The following is a 16,628-nucleotide window of genomic DNA, read 5'->3' as shown; positions in this document are numbered from 1 at the left end:
ATAAACAGCATTCTCTCTGAATTCATGGAGTTCACAGTTCAGTGGGAGAGACTGGGAAGATATCTATGATACTTCATAATATAATGGGACACTTTAAAAGCAGCCTGTGCTGGGGTACCCATAGGCTCACATGGGAGAAGATAGGAAGGCTTCAAAGACTGGTCACATTTGAGCTTAACTGCAAAGGATGAAGTAGTTCAAAGGAGGGAGAGAACAGTCAAGAGCCTTCTAGGAAGAGAAAACCTCCTATTGTCTCTTACGTGGAGGTGGGAAAGATCAGGGTTGTTAAGAGAGCTCCAGGGTTGGAGATAGTCTCAGAGACACAGAGGAAGAACTGAGGGTTGTTAGTTGGGAGGGGGTGGGGATGAAGGAGAGGGGAAGGGATGAGACAATACAAATCGGTAACTACAATATGACCTCAGGGATAGAAAAGACAGTCTGAGGAATATAATCAATAATGTTGTAAATATTTCTTAGGGGGCCAGATGGACTCATGTCCTGTTGGGGAGACCACTTCATAGTCGGTGTAGAGGCCTGACCACCGCACTGTATTTCTGAAGCTTATGTTGAATAATATTGTATGTCAACTATAACTATATATACATATAGTCACGGGGCATGGAGTCAATGGAATTGTAATAGATAAGTATGATATCAGGGGTGGGAGGGCAGTGGATGGGAGGAGGGGGGTTGTTACTTTGTGAGGGTGTAAAGGGTAACTATTGCATTGTTTTGTACACCTGAAACTAACAATAAAAAAAAAAAAAGAGAGAGCTCCAGGGATGTTTTATGGAAAGAGTTTTCGGTTTGTGCTGGAGCAAGTCAAGACATGAGGTGACTGAAAGTGGCCAGATCATAAATGAGAATGATACACTTCGGACTTTATTTGGGATGGAAGCTTGAGGCCCTTTGCAGGGCAGATCATATGAAACGATGAACAGGCTTGGGGATTAGATGGTGCTGCACTTAAGAACTTATTACATTTTAAATTTGGAGCTGGGATAACGATTGTGGGAATGTAAAGGGCATATCTGAGAAAAGTTGTCTGGGAAGTATTAATTGAATTTGTTTTGGACTAAATATGGTGAAGGGGAGAGAGGAAAAAAACTCAGATTCGTTCGTCTCAGAAGTTTCAAAAACGTATTCACAAATAAAAGTGGAAAATTGAAATTGAGCGTGATAAATGTTAGCTAGCCTGAAGACTGTCTGGATTGAATGTATATTGAACTTGAAAGTTAATAGAGAGACAATGTTATATTAATCTGAATTTGAAAGCCAATTATGTTATCCCTTTGAAACTTGTCCATTTTTTTCTCAAAGGTTTATACAGGGTGATTGGTGATAACTTGATAATATTCTGAAATTTCAAGTGTTATATGGAAGGCTACGTAGGAAATGGTAAACCTATCGGGGGTAGTAGATGTAAATGGAAAATTTTAAATAATGCACGGTGTTGACTTTTCTAATGAAAGACAGGTTACTTTATACAAATTGCAAGAAAGATTAATTAATATTTGTTTTTAATTTAATATTTTATCTTTATTAGATAAAAATCCCTCAGACTTCATTTATTTCTACTTTGGTTTTATTAACCTTGGAAGGTTTGAAAAATGTATTCACAAAGAAAGAAAAATTATCCATTACCTCATTCCTTTTTCTGATGTCACCGGCAGTGCTTTCTCTGCTATGGGAAAGGTGTTGTCTTTGTGGATTTTTTTTAACTTACTGGATTTTTAAAAAGTTGCTGGAGTTAATAGTTTTGTATGTGAATTTACTGACAAAAGTCAACTTTGAACTGGGTTTCACTGACCCAAATTAGATGCAGGTGGCACTGTTGGCAGTGGTTGACTATGGATGAAGGTGAACATGGAGAACAGGCAATGGTGCCTTTTTGTTAGCCAAATGATACTCAGATTGCTATGAGTAGGCTTTTAAGTGTCATAGATTTGGGTTTGAATTATGTTATAACTGTATGAGAAACGTAACTTCTGGAAAATTGCTTCATCTCATTAGCTTTGGTCCCACTTCTGTAAAATGGGGAACCGCTAGATCGAGAGCTCTATTGGAGGTGAAGTTGAGCTGCATGTGAAACGCATCGTGCAATGCTGATGCAGTACTTCTGTGAGTTTCCTGTTGCCACTATCACCAATTACCACAATTTGTTGTTAGTGACTTAAAACAATACAAATTTATTCTCTTACAGTTCTGGAGGTCACATGTCTAAAATGAGTCTTACAGGGCTAAAATCAAGGTGTCAGCAGGGCCAGGGCTGGCTCCTCCTCGGGCCTGCGGAGGGGGAGAATCAGTTCTTAGCTTCTTTCCTTTCTAGAGGCAGTCTTCATTCCTTTTCTCCTGGCTGCATCACTCCAGTCGCCGCCTCTGTGCTCCCATCCCCCGTGAACAGTAGTCAAGTTCCTCTTCTTCTCCCTCATAAGAACACTTGTAATTCCATTTAGGGCTCATCTCGATAATCCAGGGTATCCTCATCGCAAGATCCTTAATTTAATCACATCTGCAAAGTCCCTTTTGCCATATAAGGTAATATTCGCATATTCCAGGAATTAGGATATGAATTTCTTATGGGTGAGAGACGTTCATTATTCAGTCTACCACCATATTCAGTAAATTACCAATATTGTGAACAAGGAATAAAGAATTAGAAATGGAATGTTTTTGTTTAAGAATCTATGATAGTACAATATGTATAAGTATTAGATAATGACTTAAATAAGATTTAACTGGAGGAGCGTCTAAATTGGTCCGACTCTATAGGTGTCGTGAGCAGAACGTGACTATCAAAGGAACAGTCTCACACATGTTTGTGCCTTTCCACAGTGCCAGACTTTATTAGAATTCAGCCATGGATCTAGTCCTACTGACTCGGTTTACCATGGGTGTTAACCAGGGCTCTGGCAAGTGACTATCCTCCAATAGTTAAGGTAGAGTGGTTTCACATAAGAGAGTCACACAGGTTTGTAAGCAATGGAGTTAGGAAAGGCGAACAGTCTTACGAAAGAAGGAAGAGAGAGTCCAGTGTTCAGAGAGAGTGGGGCTGGGGTGCGCAGCATTGGCATCAGGCTGGTGATGGTCAGGAGGCGAGGCTTCAAGCTCTGTCTGGGACGAGTGCCGGTGTGGCTGTCAGCTCCTCGGTTGCAGCCTGAGCAATGAGCTGTTAGGTCTGATTTTATGCTCGAGACTGGGTGCGGTGCACCCATTTACAGTCCAATAAAGACATCCCGATGGTCACACTCCACCCTGCCTCTGAAGTTACCTGGGTGGGTCGTTCACTGGGTACAGAGTTCACATGATGCTCCTGCATGACTGTTGCTTTGTGACTGACATAACTATCAGAATTATTAGAGTCCATTTTGTTTTCATAATTAATGCTCTACACAATAGGGTTGTATTGAAGTACGGCTAGAATGGAGAAAAGATCTGACGCATCATTTCTTACCACTTTATGTCTGAGAGACAAGTAGGGTTGCATGCATTTCCCAAGGTAATGAGAATGCTGAGCTCCTAGTTATGCTAAGTTGTAATTCATTCAGCATTTAGTATATATTTACTGAATGTCAGTTATGATTCAGGCAGTGAGCTAGGTCTTGCCCTTTGATCTGATAGTATGTTTTTCATTAACTTATCAGGTGTGTACTAATTGCTTAGCTATTTGCTTTGCTGTCATACATTTGATATCTTTTTCTAGACTGTAGTCATTAAATGGCATTTTCAATTAATTTTAGGCCCATGGGAATCTTGAGTATGCTTTATTTGATTAAGGAGAGTTAGTTCAATTCTTAGATCCTCTAAAACAGTGACTCTCAACCATGGACAATTCTGCCCCACCAGGGGATATTTGGCAATGTCGGAAGACATTTCTGCATCTCCTGACGGGGGTGGGGAGAGTGCTACTGGTATCTAGTAGATAAGGTCAGGAATGTTGCTTAGCCTCCTACAGTGTATAGTCTAATATCCACAACTAAAAATTATAAGGTTCAAAATGTTAATATTGCCAAGGTCAAGAAATCCTACTCCAAATTCATATTGCCTATGAACCTTTGGATTAATTAAAATTGTGAAAAATTTAGTTTTTTTCTATTTTGGAATTGCTCCAATAAACATTAGATAAAGGGACGCTTATCTAGAACAGACGATTAACTTGCACTAGGGATTTTTTCAAGGGGGAGGGGTACTGATTTTCTTATGGTGGAAATCAAAATTTTGAAACAAGTCTCACTTATGGACAATGAAGAATAATTTATTTCTAAGTAAAATGGAGACTTCTGAATGTGTGGCATGAATAAATAGTTGGCTCTGCATTACTTTGACAATATGGAGTTTGTAGTATACCCACACATAGCACATTTGATATAAACTACAGCTAAGGAATTGGTGTAACGGTAACTGACAACAATTCACATCATCTTATTCTTTACACAGAACTTTGATGTGCATCCATAGGAAATAAATATTTACTTGCTAGTTACTTTAAATATATTTTGTTTAATAGTCACAAACCTAAGGGTATAGAGTATAGATACAGCTTTCTTTTTTTAAGATAAGAAAATGTACCTCCAGGAAACTAACCAAAAGATCTTCCCATTTAATCCTGTTTGTGCTTAATTTATAATCTTAATAGTTTATAGTTGATGGGTACTTGTTTTATAGAAACCATACTCATAAAGGCTTAGCAGGAGTAAATAAAGTACAGGAAATGTACACTTTGTAGTTCCCTCTCTATGAGAATTATTGTGATGTATTTCATTTACTTAGACATCTTTTTAAAAGTGTTTTGGCAATTTTCCATCTACAGAATCCCAGAATGGGTTATATGTGCAAGGTAGTGGAACACATATCTAAAATTTGCCAGAAAAGGTGATAATGGGGAATTTCAGCCATTGTCTTTGCGAGAGAGATGTAGGCAGGAAATCATTGTTGCCATAGACAGGTATTGAGCCAACACTTAGAAACAATATTCAGAGACTTATTTCAGGACATTATAGAGGCAATTATTTTTAAGGATTAAGAAAGAAGTGAATTATTTAAAATATATATTAAGGTAGAAAGTGAGACTGCACTAATACTAAAGCAGGGTCTAAGCTTATACATCTTAGTCTGTGGAAAGTCTGGATCACTCACATCAAGGCATAATAGTTTTGTGACTTTGCAAAAGTTTCTTGAGCTTTTAGGGTTCCAGTTTTCTAACCTGTAAATCATTAGATCATTATGTGGATTAAAGGAGATAGTATAGAATAGTCAACATAATGACTACTATAATGTTCTTAATAAAGACAATTATTAATATACGTTATATAATTAAGCATAAAGTGAACTTAACAGAACACAATTGGAAATACTTTATTAATACCAGTGCCCTTGAAGATTTTAATACCAGTTGTGACAAAAAATATGAAATAGTGAATTTTTTTAAAAGTATAAGTAAAATAGATCTCTTGCTATTGAACTTCTCAGAACTTTAATTTGCGGTTGTGTATATTTAAGAAGGAAATGTGCAACACTTTGCAAAAATTTTTACCTTAAGTCCCGTTAAAATTTTGCCATTTTCTTATGTTTCATGGTACGCAGTTTGAGAAACACTGACTTTGAAAGTAGCTCGCCTGGCATGATGTTGTTCCAAATCATGGTGCTCAGGACTGAAAGATGTATACTTACAGTCAAATTTCATATTGACTTGGCTGAGCAGGGGCTCAAAAGTTTGGAAGGACATCTGAGATGCCTAGTTCAGTGTTCTCCTAAATTGTATTTTTAGGAACATCAGTAGTTTTGACAAGGTTTTTGTTGATGTTAATATGTTCTTTTTCCTCCCTTGAGGATAAGTTATTGGTAATTATGTGTACGTGTAAGATAGTATAAGGGTTAAGAAAATAATCCGATAGTGATTCCTTAGCCCTCATCTTCCCCTCTCATAGCATGTTTGGCCGTTTCCTCCCTCCACCTTGCTTTCCTTCCCCCGGCACCACTCCCATCACCCTGGATGGTCCTTCTTTGTCTGCTTGGCTGTCTTACCTCTACTTCTTAACCCTTATGTGCCAGGCTTCCTAGGGCGAAACCCCTGGACCTCCTCTCTACCTATACTTATTTTATAGGCGATCTCATTTTAGCTTTACGATTAACCTTCCCTCCCCGTGCTGACAACACCCCAGGTTATAGCTCCGACCATTTTACTTGTATGTCTAATTACCAATTACTTCGTCTTTCTGCTTTGTCTATTATCTCAAACTTAACGTATCTAAAACCAAAATCCACTATTTCCATTGTTGCTGCTACCTAGCATTGTTACCTACAGGAGTGAAATTATGGGTAAGCCTATAATTGACATCCCCTGTAGCATGGCCCAACACATTTGATATAATTGAATGTCACAACTCCATTTGGTACCCAGAGAATACATAATGGATACTAAATTTTGCATTCAGAAATTGTTTCTGGTTTGCAATCTAACAGAGGATGCACATGTATGAGTCTCAATTGTGAAATAAGATTTATGTAACAGGAAACATTCCATAAAGTAGAAAAGAATTATAAAAATACTCTGTGGTTGTGAGAGTTAGGCATAAAACCCTCATTTCAGCTCCTGCACCAGCACACTTCATTTTCATTATTTAAGTGGAACTGTGTGCTAGTCATGTCTTCCAATGCATGTGTTGTTTTCCTTTCTCTTTAAGTGAAACTTAGCTATTTTTAGTAGTGCGTGGGAGGGGTGTGAAATTTAATATCAAATTATTTTTAACAAGAGCTTACTTACTCATTTGTCATGTTTGGAAGAAGCATTGTGTTGCTAGGGCAAAAACTGTTGGATTTCCAAGAGTTCTTTTTTGCATAGGTAAATACAGAAATGATCAAGTTTCTCTGTTGTGATCAATAATTATCTCCAGATGTAGTGTTATTTTCTCAAGTGTCATTTTTACAGTTTTCACAATCAGGTAGAATTGCATTTTGTAGCAATGGCAGATTAAAAGCTGTAAGTCACATATGTCTAACATGACTAGGAGATTGTCAAATGGAATACAGTTTTGTTGTGAGGGGTGGAGGTGGGAGGACAGGAAGAATTTCAATTTTTAAAAAAGAAATGCCACTTGCTTTTTTTGAGAGAAGGAAAGAATAAGTGCAGTTTCCCAAAAATTCATCTTGACCTTCTTTTATTCACACAAGTCTTCTTTCTATTTGATAGTCATTAGAGAAAGGTACTAGTATTTGCTCTATTTTAAATAATGCAATGGATGAGCTTCATTAATAGAAAAACGGAACTTCTGTTAATAGAAAAAGGAGCCAATATCTGATATATTCCTAAATCCCTTCTTTGATTCCTACATTTGAAATAAAAACAGGCCCTTTTCTTAGAGACAGTAGCGTTAGAAATTTCCACATATTTCTTAAAATTTCACTCAGTATCCTTAGGGTTGCTCAGAATCCCTCCTTTCCACCCCATTTGGAGGCAAACTGTCTTGCTTCATATATAAAAATGATGCCACTGCTGTCATGAGAAGGACATCTGCTTTGAATTGTCTCAGTGGTCTTCCACGGCCACACATGTGCCTCTACCCTTCTCCATACATATCTGACAGATTTAAAGCAGATTCTGTCTACACCCTTTTCTTCCTGGTGACTGCTTATGAAATCGTGATTCAGGACCTCATTTCTTGAAATTTTTTTTAAAGTTGTGAACAGGTGGCCAGACTTCATAAGCAACAACAACTGGAGGGTAGAGATTACTTGGTGGCTTGGAGAGGGACCAAGCAATGCGTGAGCCCATTTTCTCTAACATCAACCCCGTTTCCCGAGAGGCAACATTCAGTTCAGCTGGTGCCACCCAGGGCAGGACAGGGCAGGGCAGGGCTAGACCTAACTCAGGAAGGGCTGGGTCCTCAGGAGGAATGCACGTCTTCCTCTGGGAAGTAGCCTCGGGAAGTGGATGCCTGGGGACATAGTCACCCCGGGAATTGCAGTTGTTCTGAGGAATGAAGTTTTTCGGGGTCACGAAAAAGGGGCCCTAGGGACTGGAGCATTAGGGATAGAAAGAAGGATGAGTGCGCCTGGCGGGGAGGAGCTGGGGTGGGGTAGGATGCCATACTCGAGTCCCTTGTAGAATACCACGTCCCTTGTTAGTCAGAGAAGCTGGAGGTGGTGGCAGGCGGGGCCAGACTTCTTATCTCTCTCATCTTCACCTATTAGGTTGTAGGGCAGCCTTCCCCCATGGTACCTGGGGGAAAAGTACTCCTACTCTATCAGAAATTCCAGCGTGAGTGTTTTAATCACATGTTTCCTCATGTGATGGTTCGATAGACATTTGTCTTTGATCTTGACTGAAGTTGGCTCTGATGGGTTGGGAGCTGGGATTTGGGAAGGAAAGATGACTTTTGGGCACAGAGATTTCATTTCTTAGGGGATTATGATATCGGGGTGGACCATGAGGAGATTGGGCCTTGCCGTGTTGAAAATGAGGAAGTTGGTACTTTGAGGGAAAAAAGGTGTATCAAGATGTGGGAGAGGAACATAAAAAGAGAAGTGGGATTCTGTTTCAAACTATGAAGCTTTTATCTTATTTGGGGGAAAATGTCCTCCATCTCTTATTTGATCTGTTGGCCTGGCTCTGTGAGTGGCTTTAGGTAATTTATTTCTACATGAACATTTGAACGCTTGGTTGCTCTTAGCCAGACCTGGGGTTGAGTCCTCTGTTATAGCCACAAGTCAGGTATGGTTCCAGATCTCTGCAGTCCACCTGAAGAGACTAGGAAAATCTGTGGTGGGTGCATGCATGTGGGGCTGGGGTTAGCTCTTTGATAAACAGCGGGTATTTGGAAGTATTTTTAATGAAGCCCAAGAGCATAGCTGGCTGTACCAACCTATAATGAAGGTATACTCTGATCCTTTGACACTTTGTTCCCAAAATATGCTCTCAGATATGAGGGAGACAGATTTTGACCATGTAGACGTATTTTATTTTTTCCTTCAAATTTTGAGCTTTTGGAAAATTTAAGGGTGTTGGCCAAGGCAGTCCCTGCTAGACAAAGGATGGGTAAGGAGACCTGGCTTGGTGTCAACATGAAGCTTTGGCCAGTGACAGTAATACCACACCAGTTTGCCTGGCCATTTGTTTGCCCTTATTCTAGACGTAATTTTTTGTTCAAATCCTTCTGTGGCAAGAGAGCAAAGAAAGCATAACATGAAAGAGCGTGTCTTGAATTGTACTTCACAGAAATGTCTCTGCTGGGGAAAAACTTGGTGTTGGGGAAACTCAACTGTTCTCCAGCCACTTCCCTTCCCCACACTGTTTGGTGGAGATGGATAATTGAAGGATAATCTTGAAATGTCTCCTTTTTTTGATAAGCACTTTTTAAATTTCCTATTTAAACCCAATGAGACTGTAAATTGTTCCCAAGTGAGACTATGGAGACACAGAGTTAAATAACATGACCAATTTCTCACAGCTAGTCAAAGTGGAGCCCAAATGCACACCCAGGAAGTTTGACCCCAGAGCTTTCACTCTTAGTCAAGCTGCCTTCTCCGGGAAGGTCCCAGGCATGGCATCGCCTGCTGGGAGCCAGAGCTTCTTCATGGGTTTTATTTCCCTGGTCCTTAGGTTAGAGATGGCACTTCTTCATTGATAATTTGTACTGGTATTCTAAAAGTAGCTCTGAATAAAGAAAGTATCAGACCTACAGCTTCCTGGTTCTAAGTATACCTGACAGCTGTTAGGATAAGATGGTTACAGATGGTTGTGCTTACTGATGGGCTCACAAGAGTTGATGGCTGTTTTTTTCCTGACCTCTGGCACTGTTCTGAGGCTGTGACGTGTATATATGTTCTGGCCCTTTGTCGGGTAGCAAAGAAATTATCAGAGCTGTTCCATTAACAGAGTGGAAGATTATATCTATGTTATACTTGCTATTTCTTGAATAGCAAACATACTATTTAAAAATTTGTGTATGATACACAGAGAAAGCTAGCAACATATTCAATGTCATTTTTTCAAATGATTAATGTTTCATCTCTACCCCTTTTTATATTAAATTTGGGTTTCAAGGCAGGCTTGGATTCTTTGGCCTTTGTCTCTCAGAGCTCTGCTGGGAATCCTTTTCATTGCAGAGACTAGCACTTAATCTTTGTACTCAGCACTTTGAAGTTCGTCTTTGTATTTGAGTCTGTGCCTTTTTGGGGTGATTGATGTATCATTGTAAAGAATTCCTTTTTTTTGTGATTTTAAAGAAAATAGCTTAAAAAAGAAGCCCTATTTTGAGTATCAATACAATCTGAGTCAAAATTTGTTGTCTTACTGTGAGCTAATGCAATTTAACTATTCTTTGACATTGTATGAATATTCATGAGGACTGTCCTGAGCTTTCATTATTTCAGGCTTTCTCTTGCTAACTTACTTTTCTGTAAGCTAAATAAATGTACTCAATCAATATTTGAGAGCTCTGTGTTGTGCACTGTGCTAGGCACTTTGAATAAAGTATTTTTATGTGCTTGTCAGGTGGTAGACCCTGTCATAATTCACTTGGGATATGGCAGTAAACAAAACCACAGAAATCCTTTTGGATTCTGGTGGGGGAGAGACATAAGTGAATGTGTGCAGTAGGTGGTTGTAAATACAAAAGCAAAGCTGGGATGAGGAATGGAGTGTCAGACAGGCTGGCTGCAATTTTAGGTACGGGGCCCAGCATGGCCTCACTAGGAAGCCTGTGTGGGTAGCATGGTGAATGAGATGGGCCCTGCCCTCACATAGCTTACAGTCTAGTGATACCATCCTGATGGGTGCTTGCCATGAGGCTAGGCACTCTGCCAAGTACTTGTGTACATTTCCACCTAATCTCCTGAGCTAGGGGACCTTATTACCAGTTTCTCCAGGAGGAAACTGAAAATTTGAGAGTCCAGTAAATTGCCAATGTGAACATCGCTGTAGGACCCAGATCTGACACAAAGCCCATGCTCTTCAACATGGTGTTTTGCTAAGTCAGCTCTTGAAATATTTGTTGTGGAGGAATTAGCCAACTTTGAAGATAGAACTGCCTTAATTTTGGTTCTGATGGATTGGGTAGTAACTTGGCTGGCTCAAGGGGAGTCTTGTGTTACCATAAGCTTCTCCTCCTGTTTCTATTTTGCTGTTTCTATTTCCAAGGCCTTGGGGTTGTGCCCTGGCCACAGCAGGCAAAGGAGCCACCTGGTGACTAACTTCCATGCAGTTGGATGTGTTTGTTGTGTGTCAGAGAGTGGCCTTTAATGACTCCAGCAAATCATTGACTACTTGAATTCCTGGCACTGTGTTTCAGTGATAGGACACTAATTTGGCTGGCTTATGTATCATTATGTTCAAGAGCATGTTATAAATGCTCGTATTTAGAAGGGAATGTAAAGTGAGTGAGAGGTTATAGTGCCAAGGTCACTGATTATTGTGTTTATTACAGAATAGGCCATACCTTGTATTTAAAGTGATTACTTAATCGTAATAAAAAGTAAATAGTAAATGAGTGTGTTGGAAGAGAGACCTTTATCGAGGGCTGTGGAAAGGAAGCCTGGGGTTCGAGAGGGCTCCACTGTGCCTTCTGCCTTCAGTGTGCTTGTGATAACATTCACCGCAGAGCACGCCACTTTTCATAGGGTGGTGATTTTTCAGCCTCGTGTCTCGTTTGCATTGAGTATTGCTGATTCTTTTGTGCTTTGGCTAATTTAATATCTGAGATGTGTAGGTTGGTCATTAATCGAAAAAGAAGCTTTATGTTTTACAACTCTATGTGCTACTTTTCATTGTTAGTTTCTAATGATTTTTTCCCCTCCTCATTGACTACTTCTAAAATTAAACGTTGTTAATTTTTACAAGATGATTTTCTTTTTTAATCAAGAGATTAGCTATGACTTGAGCTCTTGGGCTGCGAAATTCTATTGATTTACTTTCTTGGAATCTAATGTACATATAGGTGTACAGTTCAAACATTTTAGAGAGGGAACACACTTGGATAGTCAGCTTCCAGGTGAAAATACAGGAAATTATCAGTGCCCTAGAAACCTCCACATTCTTTCAATCTCTTTTACCATCCTATCCTACACGGGTAACCACTATCCTGACTTCTAACACGTGTCTTTGTTTTACCTGGTTTTGTATTTGTACTTTTATGAATGAACCCTAACAACCTGTACTCTTTGTGTCTGGATGCTTCTGTTTACCATTTGTGAGCTTGAACCACGTGGGGCAGTGGCAGGTTGTTTGCTCTCATCGCCATATAATATTTCCTTATGTGGCTATCCCATAATCTACCCATTCTACGGTTAAAGAAATATGTGTAGCATCCAGCACATTCTATTATGAATGGTGCTTCTATAAATGTTCTCACATAGGACTTTTGGTGAATACATGTAAGCACCTCTGTTGAATGCCTAGGAATGGAATTACTGGGCTATTCAATGTGCGTACATTCAGCGAGGATAGATACTACCAAATGGCCTAAGAGTTAAGGTAGCTGTGCCAATTTCCATTTCTGCAGTAGCGTGAGAGCTCGTGAATTTTATTTTTGATATGCTGTTTTGGGGATAGATGGGGGGTATATGTTGTTCTAAAGTTCATTTCAGTTCATGTTTGTTTTATGGAAAGAAATGGTCATAGCCGTCTCATTGAGCCTTTGAAAGCTAAATTTAATATTTGTGTGCTCATTCTTTCTGTCTATGTCTTATATGTATTTTATATATGTCTTACATATAGTGTGTGTGTATTTTACCTTACAGATATACTACTTGTAGACTCTTAGATTGAAAAGCCCCTTTAGAGGTCCTCTAGCTCCAGCTTTCATAGTCTCTCTGAATTCGCATCCTGCTTTAAATGTCTCTAATGAAGGAAAGCACATTATTTTAGGGCAACCCATCCCTTTGTTCATTAACTCAGGTTGTTGCTTCTTCAACATTGTGATGACACCTGCCAATTCTTAACTTCTTCCATGAATATCATGTCTTTTTGTAGGTGTGTGTGGGGGGAACGTGATTCTTGTAATAGAGCAAAATCTCTTCAGACAAGGATTCATGGCTATTTTTTAAACTGTACTTCTCATCATCGGTGGGTCTTAGACTCTGATGAGCATTTTGCTCCGGGGAACTTGGGTGAAAAAAACTCCTAGGCAATGGAAAAGAGAACTCAGTGCAAAACTGCTTTTTATCCTGTCCTGTTTCCTGATTTTTTTCTGCCATGAGCACACTTTTTCCTCCTTTTGATTGGGTTTAAACATTATTTAAAATAATTACAAAAATGTAATTAATGCATTTAAAAAATGAGACTAATGAATAATGAGAAAAATGCAACCTTTTCATGGAAAACTGACCATTATATTTAATGAAATCAATGAATATGGAAAAATTCTACTGGGTGATATGCAGTGTAATATCAGGTGGTATTAATATTCATAGAACTTTAGAACAAAAATGAGTTTCTAATTAATAATTAATAATTTAAGCTTCATAGATATTAATAGGTGTTTCCTCTTTTTTCTTTACAGGCAAGAAGAGACTGATAGAAGAGTGAAAAATGTAAGATATGTTTAATGGAATATTAAGGTTTTTTTTGCTTTCTCTGTAATGAGGCAGTGGGATCTAAAAATATCTGATGTATTATCTGTCCCTTTTTTATATCCTGTTTCTAATGAAAATTTTACTAGAAACCAACCATCACAAACTCTAAATATGTTTAAATATGGTTAAAACATATGTTTTTTGTCTTCATGGTAATAAGTTCAACTTAGAAAGTAAGTTCCTTACATGTTAGTATGTGGCAAAGGCAAGGAACACACTTTAGGCTTTTTAGGGGGGTAAGTCAGAAACCACCAAATCAGACTATAAGGAAAAACACTGAATATTTAAGAACTCTGGGTAGTTGCTCAATATAGACTTACATAATATCTATAATATTCTACATGTATTAGATGAATTTTTAAAACTGTGACAGCTTATGAAAAACATAAGAGCTCAATATCCTTAAAAAAGCTGAGAATTATTGATTTTGAGTCCATTTTTCTAAGTTTGTTGTCAGAAAAATATTGATTGCTTTAAAAGTTTAATTTGTTTTCCTCTTACACATGTTTTCCTTTTTCATAAGTAGTAGTAGAATGTATGAATACCTGTTGGGATCTGGGCTCTTGTTCTGAGAACGTGCTTAGAGACAAACATTAGGAAGAGTAAATAAGATTTTTGGCCCTTCTGATTCCCAAATTAAGGGAAAATCTACTTTCCGCTGGAGATAGAAATGCTATCTTTTATCTAGAGTGCTTACTTGCATTTGAGCTTGCAATTAGTTACTATAAATAGACTGATCGTTTTGTATCATGGAATTTTTTTTTTTAAGGTTTTAATAACATTGTACTGGCTGGGAAGAAAAGCACAAAGTAACCCCTACTATAATGGTCCATATCTTAATTTGAAAGCATTTGAGAATCTTTTAGGACAAGCTCTGACTAAGGTAAGGAAACTACATCTGAATGAGATGACTACGATAACTGATACTACTTTCCCCTCTTCCTCCCCTCCCCCTTCTCTGTTTTCTTTTCCCTTCTCTTCATTCTTCTCCAGCAAATATGGAAGCTCTGACCGTCTTTGCTCTGGCCTAGATTGACCTGGGTATGGAGGATTGTTATTTCTCTACTGGCTCTGTATGCTGCCACGAGGGAGGGAGTGAGTCTATTTCAGAGCAGCTTCCAGGGTGTAGCATATAGGGACAGGTATTTATCTCTTACTTCTAGGTAATTCGATGGCATACTTACTCCTTTCTTTCCTTGGACACTTTGCATAACTTAACTCTTTCTATATTTATTATGAACTCAACCTATAGTAGAAAGGTCCTCAAGGGCTATTAAAGCGCACGGAAGCCACTCAATCTCTTTACCCTAATTTCTTTTTGTCGTGGATGATTATCTCCAATGCCTACTCGCCAGCATCCCCACTGTTCTTCCACGCTGCTTCTGCTTCCCAAAGAGTAATGAATGCTGTTACATGACACATGATAAGGAATTTTTAAAAAAAAGTTAGAGTCCTTTGTTATAATCACATTTCTAGTCCTTCATATCCTGGAGTCAGTGTCGCAGCCTTTGAATGTTTAAGGATGGTTTGAGGAGAGTCGAATGCCAGATCTGACTGTAGTTCTGCCAGATCTTCATTTAGAAGATCCAAATGAGAACATTAACTTCTCTAAAGGGGTAATTATCCAGGAGAATATAAAGTGCTCAGAAGAAAATATGTAGTCAAAATAATATATCACCATCTAATGAATAGTAGTTGTTCCATGGGTTCTTATGCTGATCATATGATACTGTACCCATCAGGCATTTAGTATTGGTCCCGGGCATGTTGTAAGGATGTCATGTTAGTTACCATGATTGGAAGGTAGAAATTTTAGACCAGGATGGAAATGATCACCTTGGCTTACATCTACTCTGAGCTTGAAATAGTTTTGCCTGAGCCCAGGCACATACATTATAGAAAGATGGGATTGTATAGCCTAGAATGTTCAGGTATTCCTTTTTGATTTTTATTATTTTCAAATTGTAAAGAGTTGAGAGCACTCTATTCAGATTCCTTGAAACAGTTAATTTGGGTAATAATTGAGATATTACCATGCAGAGCCTTGTATCAGGTGTTGGGAAAACACTCACCCAAGGCAAGTGACCTATCCTCAGAGAGCACAATTGTCTGTTGGGGGCAGATGAGCAGATAGGCCCTGCAGTGCAGGAGCCATTAAGACTGACAGAGGAACCAGCGGGGGACTTTGGGCAGGATCAGAGCTTTGCCTTAGTTATTTCAGCTAAGAAAACATCCAGTTAAAAACAGTGTGGTACTTGGGCTCCTGTATTAGTGTTCGTTTAATTTATTTATTTAATTTTTTTTCACTTAGAGTTGACATTCAGTATTATTGTATATTAGTTTATAATATATACTAATTAGTGGTTAGACGTTTATATAATTTGTTCAGTGAGCCCCCCGATTAGTCGAGTACCCACCTGGCACATTAGTGTTCTTTTAACAGCCATTGGTCCATTTTGTGGCAACCTGACTCAGGCTGGACAATCCCGGCGCAGCGTTTGTGCCGGGACTGCTTAATTAAAGGCTGTTTCCTGTCACCGGTGTAGGTAAAACAAAACAAAACAAAAAAACAAAAGTAAAATTTAACACTTTATCGAGATAGTTAAAACTATACTGTGGTTCTATTTTGTTGTTATAAAGTGGCGATAGCCATAAGAAATATGTGCATATATGAGCTGTTTTGCATCTGTTCTTTTAAAATTAAAACCATTCTGTTATCAAATTTTCCCACTTAAGTAGATAATGCTTAATGGTGAATCCAAGATATCAGTTAAAAGATACTTGGTGTACACTGTTGCACCTGAGTCACCCTGTAAGCTGGAGGTGACTCAGTTTAGGTGACTTGTCAGAGTGAAGTCCTAAAGAACCAGGCACCAGGGCCAGACTCGTGCTCTTTTACAATTGTGGTGGCCTGTTATAAATAACTTGACCATAGATGAGGTTAAAAAAACATCTCGCCGTGTGTTGAGAACCCTGTCTTCAACAAGTACATGTCTAAGAAACCTGATGGATCAAAAGATTTACTTAAAATTTAACTCTTTATCTCTCTCTCTCTCTCT

General features: G+C 38.7%; 1 protein-coding gene across 18 annotated transcripts in view; it reads left to right on the top strand.

Moving 5' to 3' along the window:
• Nucleotides 1-16,628, top strand: part of LMO7 (LIM domain 7) — a 204,123-nt gene that overhangs the window by 129,202 nt on the left and 58,293 nt on the right. For 17 of the 18 annotated variants that reach the window (XM_019628695.1, XM_019628713.1, XM_019628711.1 and 14 more), the window contains exons 5-6: nucleotides 13,497-13,527; nucleotides 14,339-14,452. In XM_019628695.1, the coding sequence (XP_019484240.1) occupies nucleotides 13,497-13,527; nucleotides 14,339-14,452 (145 nt within the window). The remainder of the gene's footprint in view (nucleotides 1-13,496; nucleotides 13,528-14,338; nucleotides 14,453-16,628) is intronic. The other variant, XM_019628703.1, reaches the window with a different exon arrangement.

Source organism: Hipposideros armiger, unplaced genomic scaffold (assembly GCF_001890085.2).
Source record: "Hipposideros armiger isolate ML-2016 unplaced genomic scaffold, ASM189008v1 scaffold_806, whole genome shotgun sequence".
Lineage (NCBI taxonomy): Eukaryota > Metazoa > Chordata > Mammalia > Chiroptera > Hipposideridae > Hipposideros > Hipposideros armiger.
This window is presented reverse-complemented; position numbering and strand designations above follow the sequence as displayed.